Source organism: Haliotis asinina, chromosome 10, assembly GCF_037392515.1.
Source record: "Haliotis asinina isolate JCU_RB_2024 chromosome 10, JCU_Hal_asi_v2, whole genome shotgun sequence".
NCBI classification, from domain to species: Eukaryota; Metazoa; Mollusca; class Gastropoda; order Lepetellida; family Haliotidae; genus Haliotis; species Haliotis asinina.
Genome location: NC_090289.1, coordinates 779,260 through 797,356, shown reverse-complemented (window position 1 = coordinate 797,356; position 18,097 = coordinate 779,260). Strand labels below are relative to the sequence as shown.

Below are 18,097 nucleotides of genomic sequence, written 5' to 3'. Positions count from 1 at the left end.
CGCGTCAGCGTTCTCCTCAATAGGAAAAGACCCATTTATGTCTGACGGGTGTAGTATTTCTGTCAATGCCATCAGTAATCAGATCGGTTTTCGATGACTGAATCGAAGGTGTGAAAGAGAATAAGTTCTCATGAGAATCAGTTCTTGCATAACAAATGGATATGAGTCAATATCACTCTGGCGAGTGTAAAGCCGTTTTGATTACACTTGAGCTCAGATATGGATCTACTGTAGTAAGTCGATCATAATTGTCGCGTTTAACAAACTTCCAGAAACCTTGACTTGCAGTCAATCAGTACAACTGTCCCGCGTCACACCTCGAACGAACCTCATCTCGCTCACATACATGTTAAGGGCCTAACGAAAAGATAACCCAGCCCTTAGCTCAGGTACATATGCGTCATATTAACGTATACATCCTCACACAAGGATAATGAATAATTCCCCAAGAGAGACGCATATGTTTTAAATGCATAGTCCTTGTGACTTCTGCAAGGAGTGATCAGCGATACGTGGAATGTCTGGGCTCACCTAACAACCAGGCGTGTGCGTGTGCGTGTGCGTGTGAGTGTGCGTGTGAGTGTGCGTGTGCATATGTGTTAGTTATTGCATAATGCCAACGTTATGACATATACCATTCACGAAGCAAAGCTCCAAATCCGTCCAATTTCTCAATATATATGTGCAATTGTATAAATAATGATTCAACCAATGGGATTATATCAGGTTTCACCACCAGTAAGTCAATGCAGGGTTCATATGAACAAACTTTGATAGTGCTGACGTTATGGTGACTGGTGTATTACTCAGTGACAGTTTGATATCCTACAACCCGCAAGTAGGACTTTTTACATTATTGCTCTCCTCTTCAATCAACTAAGAACCACGCATGCTCCTAAGAAAACACTACATGCTCCTGTTTATGTCTTTAATGCCAGATACTTTAATGATTGTTGTGATTGTAGGAAACACCGTCAGCAACCACATAGGTCTGCCATCCAACTGGTAACTGAGGCTTAACCCTGCTCTGCTTTGACACAAGTATTATCAATAGCGGGCTTGATTCCTAAAGCCTGCTGATAAGTCGACTCTCCTGTTCTGGATTCCAGAATCAAAGTACCAACAATTCCTCTCTCAAAATATTTATCACAACCCTCCAATTCCACGAGAGGACTCTCTTTATATTTACGAAATGTTAAACTTACACAATATGGATTCCCGCGATATCCCCAGAATGACTTGTATCTTTGTAATATCAGAAAAGAAGCAAGTTCGATTCCCCCAAAATACAACAATGTGTACTTTGTACCCTACCATTCCACACATGAAACGTAAGAACAAATCTTCTTGATAAATGAGTCATTATTCATAAGTTCCATCTCAGTCTTCAACAGTTCAGGACAGTTCGTCATGAATGACAAGATGTGTCATCCGAAGTTCTGTCTTTCTTTCTTTACTTAGAGAAACACTCAACATTTAACATTTTACCAGTTACATGCTACATAAAGGGTCTACACATGTATTTTCTCGACATTAAGAGTGACAATGAAGTGTATAATAAAAGGGGCGGCTCCACATTTTCGTTTATGTAGACTGTTATTACAACCAATACAACTTGTGTTGTCTACAGACAATTTTAGAGAAAGCATGTATGATGTTACCAAGAGTAGTTCAAGTATGTCGTGTTAAGATTAATGCTGGTATTGGCATACGACCTGTGATACGATAGATCACCATAGTGAAATGTTAGCCACGACGATATGTTGCCACAGCATTGTAAACTGAAGCTGCGATACAAGTCCCGATATACCGATTCCGATACGATACGTATCACGATACAAACATCTTTAATTCTAAAACCAGCTATGAAATACTTTCAAATCAAAACAAAAACATTAGAAAGTATTTAGTCAAATTCCACCGGCGGTTTTTGTTTCTATGGTCATTCAGTAAGGAGATAATTAAGTTTATACAGGGACGTTCTGGATGTTGGTAACAAGCGAGCGTTGTATCACACTGCTCTTGAAAACGTTTACTTTTGAAAGGAGACATAGATTTTAGTCATCACACAAAAGTAAGTTTTTTTCTTGACAGATATCGCGATTCGGCAATACTGAAAGTTAATCATAGGTGTCACGTGGTCCATTGAAATATCGTATCGGGATACAGGGCCATGTAAATGTTCGTCTCGATTCACTGTATCGGCGGTCCATGGATCGATACATCGATGTATATCGATGAATCGTCACACCACGTGCTGAAATAGTAGCAGAGTTGAATTCAACCCTTGATTTGTTAATCCTGACAAGCTGTAGTATTCTTGCAGAATCGTAATCATGAAGCATATCTGAAATACATGACATTTCTACCTTTATTGCTATGCGTTCCTAACAGTATCATTGTTATTCATTTCCTGCTTGCTGTTATCATTGCAGACTATGCGACTCTGGCTTTTGATATTTCCAACGAGACACAACTGCGGTCTGACCTGCTGACCAACTACTCCCTGAAGAGTCGCCCTGACGCCGTGACAGCCGTCAACCTCGTCTTCAACATCATCACCATAAACGAACTGGTGAGATAGCAGACTGACAGCTAATCACGTGTTGTCGTTAAAGAACGAATAAACTCAATTTTGGGTACTCTTTTCACCATTGCACATGAAAGACTTATTGGTTAGTCACAAACGGAACACCATTTATTTACAAAAAGACGAGTGGTAAATTAATACCAAGCGCTTTAAAGTTGCTAAAAAGCCGTCTGCTTTCTCTCTCGCCCGCAAACGAAACCACAGACAGGTTACGTAGCTCTGTCGCCAGAGCCCTACAGTGAAGGAACGATTTTCAGTCAGTTGTACAGAAAATGTGCAGTAAGCTCGTCATTTCGCTGATTTCTCGACGTCACCAAAGACATGCCGAATTGTTGTGTTGCCGTCAATTGCTCCTTGGGGTCGGGTGATGGTGTCACTATGCACAAGTTTCCACCGGATCCCGTAGTTTGTACTTAAATTGGTTGTTTGTGTGCGCGAAGCGAGCGTTGTGGAAGTCTATGGTATATACTAAATCGGATGGTTCGCCCCCTACCACGCTTCCAGGATAGAAAATGGGGTTCAAGTTTCATCGAGTTTATAAAATCAAGACTACTTACTACACATTGCTGACCAGAAGGATTTTGCATGAATATAACGCTTTCTTCCTCGGAAGGGAGGTAGGGGTCGAAGTGACATTAGTATTGCAAGTATATTTTATATATTATTATATTATTTTTGTGGGGCGCGGTGGGCGAGCTGGCTAAAGCGCCAGGCTAGTGATCTAGCGAGGCTGAGGTGTCTGGATCGAGCCCACCTGTGACCGGGTGTAAAAGCCCTGAAGTCAACTTTGTGTGCAAACTCTTTCAGTGTTGTCACAACCCCTAGTGTGCAGTACACAACTCTCTGCACTTAAAAGAACCCATGAAGCCGTTGGTATATGACCAGATGGTGGCCACATGCATACGTGCATTCACGTAGTTGCGGGTACAGCAACGTGTAGTAAGTCTGGACAAAGTAATGTTACTATGTGTCCCAGTCCACCCAGCTGTGAATTGGGTACCTCATTAGGACGACAGAGCCACAATAAACTCGGTACGCGTAGTGGCAGCAAGACTTGTATACTCCCCAAGGAGTTTAGATTAATAATACGGTGTGACGCTGAGACGGACATCCAATGATCGAGGGAAACAAATACCAGCGCCTTGAGCAAGCAATAGTTGCATGGATATGTGCGCCATATAAATATCCAACACATGTAATAAAAAATAGTAATAAAAATATTGACCTCCACCTCCCTTCCAAGACTGAAATTGTAATGTTATAAGCAATGTCATGCAAAATCCTAGTGTCCATCAATAAAATAAATATTTTACTACAAAAAAGCAATTTCCATTTTGTAAGTCGGTGAAAACAAACTTTATAGCATTCATCCTCAGACAGGACGCCGCCATTTTTTAAAAATCGTGAAGTCACGGACTAAAGTCCATTTGAATTAATGAGATTATGGTTTGCTTTCATCAAGTTAAAAACTCAAAACAACTTTTTACTAGTATTTAAATAAGTAAGCTATTACCTTGTTCGAGGAATGTATCCATCAATATCCACAAAAACGAGTGATATATAATTCATCTGCAGATTTCCCAAGTGATGTATCTTTTAAAAGTCTAATATACGAAAACATGATGTATCGTTTCAGGTTTTTCACATTGGTGTATAGTCTCATTGGTTACAGCCCGGGAAAGTCACATTTCGAGAATTAGTAGCTGATTTTGGTGTGGCTCTCGCGGTAATAGTTACGGTCAAGTGATTACAGAATTTGGCTTTCGGGGGATATGTTGTCAAAACAAACCGGACGGTGCTTATAACTAAAGTAATAAACACAACAAATATCGTGGTCTCATTCTCTTTCTTTATTTAGATTACAGTGTTTGGGGTCATTTGAAATAATAATGAAATAATAATGAAATAATTATAAACAAACAAATAATTATGATTTGATCAGCTGTGTGCTTTTAGCCACTGTAATAGTCACTTCACTGAAATCACTTCATTGCAGATGCAGAAGGTCTCCCACATGGTCTGCATACGTTATCTCATTTAGACTCTGGTTTAATAGCTGCTGCTTCAAAGATGCTATACGTGCATCTATTGCACGATATCTCCTTCGACGTGAAGGTTCTTTGGGCTGATGTGAAAGTCTGAGTATGGTGACCTCTGTGAGGGACTGTTCCCGCTGGATTGCTTCGAAAATGTTCGGATGGGACTTTTTCAAAAGTTTCTTGATTTTGTTGTGCCATCCTTCCAAATGATTATTCGTTCGGTGCCCTTGATTTTCAAAGTGATTCCAGATTTCTGGAATGAAACCCTGGCCTTCAACCCAGCTTGTGGTTACGTAATCCCTGAAGGCAGTGACCTTAGGACTGGCAGGAGATTCCGAAACGGCATGGAGCCACACGTCTTTTATCTTGTCACAGGGCACCAGGGGCAAGGCAGCAGCTCGTCGCACCAACTTCTTGACTTCCCCATCTTCTTTGTAGTCACTAACCAGGCCTTCTTTCTGTACCCTCCTCCATATGCATTGCGTATAGTGAAAGAAGCACCCTCTCACTTGTGCATTTGCCATGATTGTGACACTTAGTGAGCGCAATGTCACTTATATATCTTATTTCTAACAGGATATTCTCAATGTCAATTAAGAAAATGTTTGATCTCTAACTCATTACTTACTCCCAACAGGATATTTTCATTTGAAATCACCCATACCGAGACGCTCTAAAAAAAAAAGACGGGACGCTCTTTTACAGGTAATGGTAATCGGATTAAGGTCCAGAGTAGGTGAAATGCAATCAACCGTAAAAGTGGCTCTCGCGGTATATGTCATTTTTAAAATGTGGCTTTCCCGGGGTGACACCGATAGCACACCTGGCAACTAACTGCATAATGTGAGTCATTCTTTTAAAAGAATTATTTAGTTAGCCAATAATGACCAATCAATCAATGTATTGGCGGTTTTTCCTTTGAAAGAAGGGTGTTGTTTTTACACAGACACGACAGGGTGTATTCAGCAGAGATTAGTAAATGTACATACATAAACACTACCTTTTGACAAATCCGCATTTAAATCCGCATAGAAGGAATTAATCAATCAGCATGTCATTGGATAATCCTCTGATCGATCCAAACACCAAAAACGGGGACCTCTGTTGCTTAATCTAAGTGATGTTACCATTAATTATGCCCGTTATAAATTCATTAACTGAGCATCAAGTGAATGATGACAATTAATGTGTAGGTTTATACCACCTAACACGGATTACAACTAGTGACCCGATGTGATTTTGACAGAGTCGTCTATGAAAACAAGGGTTGTAACTCGGAAACTAGGCAAAGCAGTATGCAAAACTAAGTGATAGTAGATTGTGAGAACATATAGCTTTCATTTTTCACAACAGCTTTGTAAAAACCTGTAAACGAAATAGTTTACCCCATGAAATGTAGATGAAATCTGGATAGACCCTCATATCTATACCTACTATTACGTCATGGAGACACGCAGCTCTGATTGGTTGAAATTTCGTTTGCTGCTGAGAACTGTGCACTGTTGGCAAAAAGGTGGATTTAAGGTAATTAAAGATCGAAGTGAGCAGTTGTAATGACGGGGTATCATATATAACGATGTCATTGAGTGATTTATCCATTTGCACCCCCTAGAGTATATGTGATCTTTAAGACAGGGATCACTAATGGGGATATATATTAGCACGTGTATTGAGAGGTGACTTGGATCTTCCTCACAACCCAGAAAGAATGGTGTATGTCCCCGCTGTCAGATATTTCTACTCGTTCTGGTGCTGCAACAGTGGACGACTGGGATTGTATTAGCATTCGTATTAGCACCAGTCACATTCAACATATACAGAAGCCCAAGGATCGTTGTGAAGTTGTTCCCTGTTGTCCAGACTTCATTATTTAAAGACCCCTGTCACAACTGAAATGTTGCATGATGATCAATATTGCACCTACAGAAGCAATGCCAACGTGTACTCCAGATACTGACGTGTACTCAGTCCCCCACACCTATATAAAACATTCACTCTTTTGACAGAAATGTATATTTCTGTATATGTTCCACCATGTCTCTCATACTCAACACGATTTGCACATTACCATGACTGTGAACACGATCGTTTTACCAACTTTGTAAAGAGCTTGAATTTAATTTTTTGCTCTGTGCACTAATGTTATTCAAAGGGATTTGAGAGTGCATACAGCACATACAACATCAAATATATAGTGGGGGGTTTTTGCCGTTTTTCGAAAGATGGTTCAATTACATCTTCAATATAATATAATGGAAGTTATATCTTGTAAAACTTCAACAGAGAGTTTTGAAACAAAAAATAAGGTCCCCACATATTTGCCAATGGTAAAGGAGTGCCTTGGTTCCACTGGTGTACCAGGCTTCTTCCTGAGGCACATTAGGTTCAGTGACGTCGTTGTCAATATCGCAATGCTCCCCCGGGTGTTCAGAGAGTCTGAGACAGACTTGCACTTATCCATAACAACAAACCTGTACTTGTCACGAGAACCGAGAACAAGGGAAACCGATCGCGACATGTACCTATTATTGTACCCGTTCCGGGCAACCGGCCTGTACCTATTATTGTACTTGTTCCGGGCAACCGGCCTGTACCTATTCAGGCCAACATACATGTACTTATCCACGACAACAGACCTGCTCTTGTATATGACAACCGATCTGTACATATCGATGACAAATGACCTTTACTTATCCGCGACGACCGATCTGTACATATCCATGACAAATGACCTTTACTTATCCGCGACGACCGATCTGTACATATCCATGACAAATGACCTTTACTTATCCGCGACGACCGATCTGTACTTATCCACAATATCCTTGATACCACGCTGAAAATAGAAGCTAGGTCAGCTCAACTACTCAAAGGTGCTTTGCTTTCCCTCGATCATAGGATGTCAATTTCAACGGCATGTTTTTATTTTTCAATCTCAACTCCCTGGGGACCTTACAACTCCCATATGAACACTTTCAGCAGTGGAATGCAATCTCCCCTTTAACTTCTGTGTCCACTTTTCAAGAATGCATCATCACGCACTGCTGTCCGTCTGTGTGGATGTCGGATTTAACCCTTTCAGTTGTGTTGCTTGATGACAGCGCTGTGTCGCAGTGTAGCCACATCGGTGCTAATAAAGTCATACTGCCTCTTTGTATACTTGGTTCAAAGGAAGAATTTATGCATATAAGGAGCATTACTAAAAACATGTTATGGGTGTTGGAGTATGGGTGAGTCGGTTGGTGTTAAACGCTGCACTCAGCAATATTCCATTTAAATGGTTACGATTTGTAAATAATCGAGTCTGGACCAGACGATCCAGTGACCAGCAGCATGAGCACTGGTCTAAGCAATTGCGATACGATGACACATGTCAATAAGCCAGCAAGCCTGACCACCTGATCCCGTTAGTCGCCGCCTACGATAAGCAAGGGCTCCTGAAGATATATTCTAACATAGACCTTCACGGAGATATGGGTGTACTGAACAGTTATAGTAGTCAGACTCAGAGTTACTCAAGCGTCACTGACCACCAGTTGTGATCCCGTCTCTTGATGATATCAGTATATGTCATACAAACGTTCTGGATACATTCATCTTTGATATTTCAGGTGACACGCACACAGACTTTTTCCGTATCAGGATACTTCACAGTGGTAAGTGTTTTGGAGCATATATGTCAGAGTGACAAAGTGATCGCAGTACGTGTGATGGAGTACGTCAAAGAGAAACGTGTTATACGGGAGCAGGACAATTCCCACCCGGACAATTCCCACCCGGACAAATGCCACCTGGACAATTCCCACCTAGGACAATTCCCACCTAGGACAATTCCCACCCTGTTATTTTCACTGTAATCCCCACCACCATACCACATGAGTGTTTGCTACATGCAAACGTGGCAATATCATGGCAAACATGGCAAACGTGGCAAACATAACATCAGTATGTCAAGAAGAAGGTAATAGTTCATGTTTGTTTTATATGGAATATTGTTATATGGTACATATGTTAAAATAAATAAATGTTGACACTGAACTATGTTCTTCATGTTACTTTTATTTTGGGGTAGGAATTGTCTGAGTGGGAATTGTCCAAGGTGGGAATTGCCCTAAGTGGGAATTGCCCTAAGTGGGTGGCATTTGTCCGGGTGGCAATTGTCCGGGTGGCAATTGTCCGGATGGGAACTGTCTGGGTGGGAATTGTCCTAGAACCGTGTTATACAGATCATATCTGGGTGACGGGATGCGTCAAAGTGACAAGACTTAGTGATCACACACGGGTGACGGGATACGTCAAAGTGACAAGTGTTATAGACATCACATGCGGGTGACGGGATACATCACAGTATGGGATCTCATGTGGGAGTAAGGATTGTCATCGCTCTAGGACTGTAACCACGCCCTGTCATTGGAAATTGGTTCATTTGCCGATACGCTCTTTGTTTGTGGTGTAAACATATTAATATCATGAAAAATCAGCGACAGAATTTTCATGAACTGGATTGGTCAACAGAGAACTTATGGCTTTATAAGCCCGACAGGTGTTAAGTTCAAATTGCAAATGGTCAGTGCCTGACGTTGTGCATCGCATATTGCAGACAGTCAGGCAGGCATATAGGTGTCCAAAACAGACATTGAGTTTTTTCCCTGACAGAGTCTGCATGTCACAATCGGTATGCTGTTGTATGTAACGAATAGATTATTTACTTGTGTACACAACCAAGATTAGACTACTGCTCACAACCTCATAATAAGGGGCAGGCATACTGTTTCATGCTCAGCGAACCCACACACTGCGCATGCGTTATGGAGCATAGCTGTTGAAAACACTTTTTCCACCAGCGCTGGGGTAAATTTAGTGAATCGTTTGAACTCGAATTTCGCGGGCTTTTTTTCATCTTGTTGTTTTTTCAACTTTGTAGGTTGAATTGGCATTTTTGATTACTTGTATCGGTAATTGTATACGGAAAGGTATCAGAATCTGCAAAGTTGTGTTTTACGTTGCATGTGACCTTTAATAAACATATTTTACCAGCGACCAATTCCATTGCGGAATTCCAACGAGGCAATAAGTAATTGATAACGAACGCTGAAACTGCTGGCAAGTTGGGTTTAGTCTCAAGGTTGGGCGTTTCTCATGTGTAGTGTCGCATGATATGATTGTTGAAGATCTGTGTTACATGCTCAGGTATGGAATGACACCCGTCTCAAGTGGGACAAGAAACAGTACAACAACATCGCTTTCTTCTTTTCTGATGAGACGGAAATATGGCGCCCCTCTCTCGTGGTGAGGAACGCGTAAGTTCACGACTCCGTACCTCCTGACATTTGGATATCTAACATGTGGACACATGGGTTTTATCTTCACTGATATAGTTCTATATGTTCACGCAGTCAAACCTAGATGACTGCAACCAAAGTCGCAGTTTTAATGCACTGATGCATTTCCAAGTTCATGTTCACACAATGAGTGACACTGATGAAGTGTGCTAGATATGTTTACTTTGTTAAAAAACACACGATACGTTTTTCCTACATATTTTTACATTCATTTTTTGTGTTTTTATTACAGCATTGACGACTTAGATGTCATCGCTAACGACAACATTCCGCTGAGAGTTAATGACGTGGGGGAAATTTACTGGAATCCACCCGGAATTTACAAGACCCACTGCGACATTGACATCACCTACTACCCCTTCGACTCTCAGGAATGTTCTGTAGTTGTACAAAGCTGGGGCTACAACCTCCGTGAACTCGACCTGTTCAAGTTCGGCTCTGGCGTTGACACAACCGACTTTGAGAGGAATGGCGAGTGGGACTTGATTGGTGCATTCAGCGAAAGAGAGGAAAGGACGCACGATGTTGACTCGGAAACATACGCAGCAGTGTCCTTCGTCTTCAAGTTACAGCGGAAGCCGGACTACTATGGCGTCAACATCATCCTGCCCGTGGTGGTTCTGTCCATCTTGTCGGCCCTGGTGTTCGTCCTACCCCCGGACAGCGGGGAGAAGATGGGCTACTCTCTCACCGTGCTTCTCTCCTTTGCTGTCTTCCTGACCCTCATAGCTGACCGCATGCCTACCACCTCCCGCGACACCTCCTACATGGGTAAGACACTGGTTGGTGTAGTGAATGTGAATGTATATAATAACAGTAGAAATAGTTGTACTGGACGTAATGGCGTTAGTACCGTCACTGAGTGAATATAGTTTTACGCTACGCCCAGTAATATTTCAGCTCTATGGCGGCGGTTTGTAAGTAATCGAGTCTGGACCAGACACTCCAGTGATCAACACTTGGTGTAGTGTATGTGAATGTATATAATAGCTGAAGAAATAGTTGTACTGGACGTAATGGCGTTAGTACCGTCACTGAGTGAATATAGTTTTACGCTACGCCCAGTAATATTTCAGCTCTATGGCGGCGGTTTGTAAGTAATCGAGTCTGGACCAGACACTCCAGTGATCAACACTTGGTGTAGTGTATGTGAATATATATAATAGCTGAAGAAATAGTTGTACTGGACGTAATGGCGTTAGTACCGTCACTGAGTGAATATGGTTTTACGCTACGCACAGTAATATTTCAGCTCTATGGCGGCGGTTTGTAAGTAATCGAGTCTGGACCAGACACTCCAGTGATCAACACTTGGTGTAGTGTATGTGAATGTATATAATAGCTGAAGAAATAGTTGTACTGGACGTAATGGCGTTAGTACCGCCACTGAGTGAATATGGTTTTACGCTACGCCCAGTAATATTTCAGCTCTATGGCGGCGGTTTGTAAGTAATCGAGTCTGGACCAGACACTCCAGTGATCAACACTTGGTGTAGTGTATGTGAATGTATATAATAGCTGAAGAAATAGTTGTACTGGACGTAATGGCGTTAGTACCGTCACTGAGTGAATATAGTTTTACGCTACGCTCAGTAATATTTCAGCTCTATGGCGGCGGTTTGTAAGTAATCGAGTCTGGACCAGACACTCCAGTGATCAACACTTGGTGTAGTGTATGTGAATGTATATAATAGCTGAAGAAATAGTTGTACTGGACGTAATGGCGTTAGTACCGTCACTGAGTGAATATAGTTTTACGCTACGCCCAGTAATATTTCAGCTCTATGGCGGCGGTTTGTAAGTAATCGAGTCTGGACCAGACACTCCAGTGATCAACACTTGGTGTAGTGTATGTGAATGTATATAATAACAGTAGAAATAGTTGTACTGGACGTAATGGCGTTAGTACCGTCACTGAGTGAATATAGTTTTACGCTACGCCCAGTAATATTTCAGCTCTATGGCGGCGGTTTGTAAGTAATCGAGTCTGGACCAGACACTCCAGTGATCAACACTTGGTGTAGTGTATGTGAATGTATATAATAGCTGAAGAAATAGTTGTACTGGACGTAATGGCGTTAGTACCGTCACTGAGTGAATATAGTTTTACGCTACGCCCAGTAATATTTCAGCTCTATGGCGGCGGTTTGTAAATAATCGAGTCTGGACCAGACAATCCTGTAATCGGACTACGTGATTGCGATACGATGACATGTTTCAACCAAGTGAGTGAGTCTAAACACCCGGTCATCTCTTATGACAAGCATGGGTTACTGAAGATCTTCAAGGTTTAGTAGTAGTAGTAGTAGTAGTAGTAGTAGTAGTAGTAGTAGTAGTAGTAGTAGTAGTAGTAGTAGTAGTAGTAGTAGTCAGCTGCCTACCTGCCTTTGATCATGTGGTTGTGTTTCAGCTGTCTACTTGTCTGTGACCAGGTGATTGTGTTCCGCCTGTATACCTGTCTGTGAACCTGTGATTGCGTTCCAGCTGTTTATCTGTCTGTGAACCTGTGATTGTGTTTCAGTCGTCTACTTGTCTGTGATCATGTTGTTGTTCCACTTGTCTACCTGTCTGTGAACCTGTGATTTTGTTTCAGCTGTCTACCTGTCTGTGATCATGTGTCTGAGCGGCATGTCTGTCCTACTGACCATCTTCGTCCTTGACTTGAACTTCCGGGAGGATGAAGTACCACCATGGCTGGATCACGTGACCAATACGATCATTATGCCCCTGGTCTGTGTTCGGGGTTGTCAAAGGAAGTCAACTTCAACCGCCGTCAGCGACGAAAGGAGGTTAAGAAACATAAAGGTTCGACCGGCCACGAGGAAGGAGGCTGATTCGGATGAGGAACCCACAGTGAGAGAACCCTCGGCCAAGGTTCGTGCTGAGCTCACCTGGAAGGACATTGCACGTACCGTTGATGCACTCATGTTCAGAATCTACTTGATTATCATCGTCGCCATGTCCACCATATTGTTCTCTATTCTGGGGACACAAGCCAGCACGTCGAAATGAAATTTAATGAAATATAGCCATTTCTTAATTAAAGTTAGATCATTCGTTCAGATATATCGATGATATATAAACATCAACTGCTGTGAAGTTTGACAAGGGTGTTCACAGCAATCTGAAGATATTGCAGCCGACTGATTTTGTGATACATTTGTCTCTCTGTGTAACTAATGACACATGACACGGAGTCTCATATGGCTCCTCTCTACATTCTTGTCTTCTGTTCCTCATTTGGTTGGGAGAAGCCATAATGCTATTTCCCATATATTGATTAGTTTCAGAAGATGCAAGCAGATGTTGATGGTATCGATAACAAGCTGAACAAATACCAGTTACCGAACAGTTGCCGACATCTGTATGGCAGTAGACCATGACAGTACTGACATCTGTATGGCAGTAGGGTATTGCAGTACTGACGTCTGTATTTCAGTAGGGTATTACAGTACTGACATATGTATGGCAGTAGCGTATTGCAGTACTCACGTCTTTATGGCAGTAGGGTATTGCAGTACTGACGTCATTATGGCTGTAGGGTATTACAGTACTGACATCTGTATGGCAGTAGGGTATTACAGTACTGACGTCAGTATGGCAGTAGGGTATTGCCGTACTGACGTCTGTATGGCAGTAGCGTATTGCAGTACTCACGTCTTTATGGCAGTAGGGTATTGCAGTACTGACATCTGTATGGCAGTAGAGTATTACAGTACTGACATCTGTATGGCAGTAGAGTATTACAGCACTGACATCTGTATGGCAGTAGGGTATTGCAGTACTGACATCTGTATGGCAGTAGGGTATTGCAGTACTGACGTCTGTATGGCAGTAGGGTATTACAGTACTGACATCTGTATGGTAGTAGGGTATTACAGTACTGACGTCAGTATGGCAGTAGGGTATTGCCGTACTGACGTCTGTATGGCAGTAGCGTATTGCAGTACTCACGTCTTTATGGCAGTAGGGTATTGCAGTACTGACATCTGTATGGCAGTAGAGTATTACAGTACTGACATCTGTATGGCAGTAGAGTATTACAGCACTGACATCTGTATGGCAGTAGGGTATTGCAGTACTGACATCTGTATGGCAGTAGGGTATTGCAGTACTGACGTTTGTATGGCAGTAGGGTATTGCAGTACTGACGTCAGTATAGCAGTAGAGTATTACAGTACTGACATCTGTATGGCGGTAGGGTGTTACAGTACTGACGTCTGTATCATAATGTCCTCGGTAAGCATTTGGTCACTTGAACGAGTAAGCAAATACTGTGGTCTGCAGGACGTTCATTTTTATATCATACAAAATGTACTGTCTGTCTATACTGAAACACTGCCATTAGCCATAAACATTTCTTTTTATCCTCGTACATCTGTGGTTTCAGATTTGGTTATCGATTAGTTGTTTTCATAGTTGAGAGAAACGTGTGAATATGCAGAACAGTATCCATAAGAGAAGATAACATGTGATAATTCTTTATTCTTTCACATTTCTGTGTACACAAGCCCACCATATATAAGAACAAGCAAAGTATGATACTCTCAGCCACGCACATATTCCGAGGTCAGGATATTTCTAAAATCATAATCCTTTCATCATAGAAAGTGTACACGTAAAAGCATGTGTTACACAAATATAAAATGAGAAACAGTATGTGAAGAAGAACAGACATATTAAAAGCGAACGTTACTGTTTGAAAGTAAAGTGTTTGGAATAAAGGAGAGCTTTGAACGGTTGGATTTACAGCGGGGAAGAAGGTACCTGTGACAAAAGGTTAAACAATTGTGAGAGGGGTCATTTGAAAACATTTCAGCTTTGCCTTTAGTAGATATTCCCCAAATTTCCAAATGATGACACGGATGTTTGCTGCTAATTTTGCCGATTATCTTAAGATGTTTCTGTTCTGAAGTGATAGGGCACCAAATCAGCTTTGTACAGCCAATCTTAAAACTCAACACAGCTGTTGTGGAACAATGATAGAATAATAGGGTCAACATTAATATTTCTGAATTTACGGAGGCAGTGGAGACCAGAGATTCTGTCAGTATTGTCAGAGAACGAGAGTTTGGTGTCTATCACAGTCCCTAATCACTTATAATGATGGATGACAGCAGAGCTACTGTGTTTCGATCGACAGATGAGGTCACATGGAAGTCGGGTCATTTTGCTTCTTGACAATAGTCACCACAGTAAAACTCTCAAACTAATCAAGGTGGCTGTCCAGTTCCAACACAATCACACACATCCAGCCAGTGCTTGCAGGGATCTTATGGACTTTCACAGCACATGGTTAAACATTTCTTGGATTGTTTTGGAACGTGATGACACCCCCGCTGGGAATTTGAGACAAACATCAAGTTGGTCAGGGAAGCGGTCACTTCAAAGACAATTACAAATTGTTCAGACACATCATACCAGAAGCAAATGACAACAACGATGATCCAGAAGATGACATGGTATTGTCAGATTTGACGGAAACCCTTCGGGCATATGCCGGCAAGACTGAGACCACGCCCATCACCGTATATGAATATGTTGACGTCGACCACAGTGAGGAAACCTGCCACACCCTCTCCGATGAGGACATCGTCAGCATTGTTTCACAGGAAAATCAAAGTGATGACAAAGAAGAGGAAGACTGTGACGAGAATACGCCAGCCAGACAGCCATTAACATCATATCAGGTGAGATCTCACACTGAAGGTCATATTTATCACTGTGAAAATACCGGCGACCTCACAAACCTGGAACTGTGGTTAAAACTTCAAGCAGCGAATAACAACGCAGTCTGTCAACAGTCAACAATCAAAGACTTTTTCAAGCCGATATAATTTATGTTATGCAAGATGTTATGTTAAATAAAGATGTGCACGTAGTTATGTTGTTTTGTTTTCACGTGTGGCCGACCGTCTAGGTCCTGATTCATATACTAGTATGAGAATGATTCGTTTGTCCGAACAATTAAAACAATCAAAGTGTTCTGATAAATGAGATGTACTCTGTCACTGTCCCAGTTGTCTCGTTGCCTACCAGCACTGGAGTTATTGTAGTTCTCTTCTTGCGGAATATAACATAAACATAATCTAAGCAATGCTACGAGGATGTGATCCACAACCTAGCATACGAATGGAGATCGCCAGATAAGATACAGATGCAAACATCGCAGCTTGGTTCTTGGACATGGACGAGTTAGTGGGTTCGTGTAAAGCAAATTCATGAAGAGCTGATGATTTGGATTTTACGTGCGCTTTCTGACACGGGCCCGCCAGACCATGTGTTTCCAGTGTTTGACTGGAAGAGGCGTGAGTGGACTAAATGATATCGAAACCTGAAGGATATGATATGATATTTTCAAATTTGGAGATTTTGCTTTATTTCTAGTATGCTCTCCCCAAAAGACACGCATAGATGCATTTTTTCGAATTTAATCTAATAACTTTAATATGAGATAACATATGTCAGTCTATATCAGATGCAGCCGACTTTCACAGTACAAAAGATCAAATGTCTGTCACGTACGCATGCATTAGTGGCTGTGCCTAACAGTATCGACACGGACAGTCACAAACCACTGGCTGTAAAGATACGGACAGTCACAAACCACTGGCTGTATAGATACGGACGACAGACAGTCACAAACCACTGGCTGTATAGATACGGACAGTCACAAACCACTGGCTGTATAGATACGGACAGTCACAAACCACTGGCTGTATAGATACAGACAGTCACTAGCACTTTTCGTACCGAGGACGTAGAACCTGTGTCGTGAACACTGAACAATCTCTTGACAAAAATCTCACAAGAAAATGCCAAGATTGATGTCGGAGAAGGGTTGCACAGACTAAACCATAATTCGGCTGTTTAACCGTTTCAGTATGACAGACCAGACAAGTGTCACAGCGACAAGACGACTTGTGCTGTGGGCATATGGGTCTGCCGTGAATCAGCACCGTAGGACCCATCTGCAGTGGTCATCACGACATCGCTGTTTACTATTGCGTGCTCCAACATACATTTTCCATTCATCAAAAGATTTCGTTATTTTTATCTTATCTTATTTAACAACCTGTGTAGTTTATTTTGCTCGTCAGCATAGTATGGTTTGCTGTATTGTGTGACCACAGCGGAGATGAGTGTACTAGACATATGTGTCAATGACGTGTACTCTCCTGTCACAGACTGACAACGTTGGAACACGCGATTTAGACACTGCTTCATTTGTATAATATTCTTTTATTTGTTTACTGTTCGTGGTAATTATGTACTTCTGTAAATAATAGTAAATGCTAAAAAACCTGTTTGCGTATATTCCATGGTAACCTGATTATGTATGGTGACTCTGTGGCTCATTGATAATACTACTAATAATTATAGACTAAGTTCATTTATATTGCCAGTCTAAGTAAACTTAGTCTCAGTGTTATTCGTTACACTCTATACCACTGAGTCTTACAAACCTTAGTAGAAGGTCCCGTCAGGTAACCTTTGAGCTTCCTATGACCGTCCAATCAAACACGAGACGGTTAAATCGATTTAACCAATCAGACAACGGCTACTAGTTACGGATCGGAGAGATTTACAAAATATTCAGGTCACTGACACAGATCTGGCCACAATCAAAAATCCGCATGTACACAGTTATTTGTCTGCAGGACATACGCTTTGGGGTTTCTGTTGACATGGTTACCATTAGCTCAAGATGACATACTTGAATATAGCCAAAAACACTATTTTCAGCGACTGTTTTCTTCCCGTTGTCATGGTTGTAAAATGCTGTGATTTGATAAGCCATGTTCTGATTGGTCGATCTCAAAGGTTACCTGACGCGACCTCCCATAAGGTTTTGTTAGACTCAGAGTTTAGAGTCTGGATTTAAAGAGAGAGAAGGTGACACAGTCTTTAATGTATGTTGGTAACTGATTCCACTCAGTCGCAGCTGTAAATAAGAAAGATCTCGGTCCATAGGAAACTGTTTTGGTAACTGGGATAGTCAGCAAATGTTTGGACTCTGATCTCAAGGATCGAGCCGGGTGGGATATATGGCACGATACAGGCACGGAGATACTCGGGAGCATCCCCCGACAGACATTGGTACACGACACACAGGGTCTTATAGC

The 18,097-nt window shown here is 41.7% G+C and overlaps 1 protein-coding gene across 1 annotated transcript in view; it reads left to right on the top strand.

Moving 5' to 3' along the window:
- The window catches only part of LOC137298547 (neuronal acetylcholine receptor subunit alpha-6-like), a 29,276-nt gene extending 16,173 nt beyond the window's left edge, over positions 1-13,103 (top strand). Inside the window, exons 2-6 of the mRNA XM_067830848.1 lie at positions 2,436-2,575; positions 8,241-8,285; positions 9,820-9,929; positions 10,204-10,742; positions 12,565-13,103. Of these exons, the coding sequence (XP_067686949.1) occupies positions 2,436-2,575; positions 8,241-8,285; positions 9,820-9,929; positions 10,204-10,742; positions 12,565-12,983 (1,253 nt within the window). The 3' untranslated portion in view covers positions 12,984-13,103. The remainder of the gene's footprint in view (positions 1-2,435; positions 2,576-8,240; positions 8,286-9,819; positions 9,930-10,203; positions 10,743-12,564) is intronic.
- Positions 13,104-18,097: the final 4,994 nt, after the last annotated feature.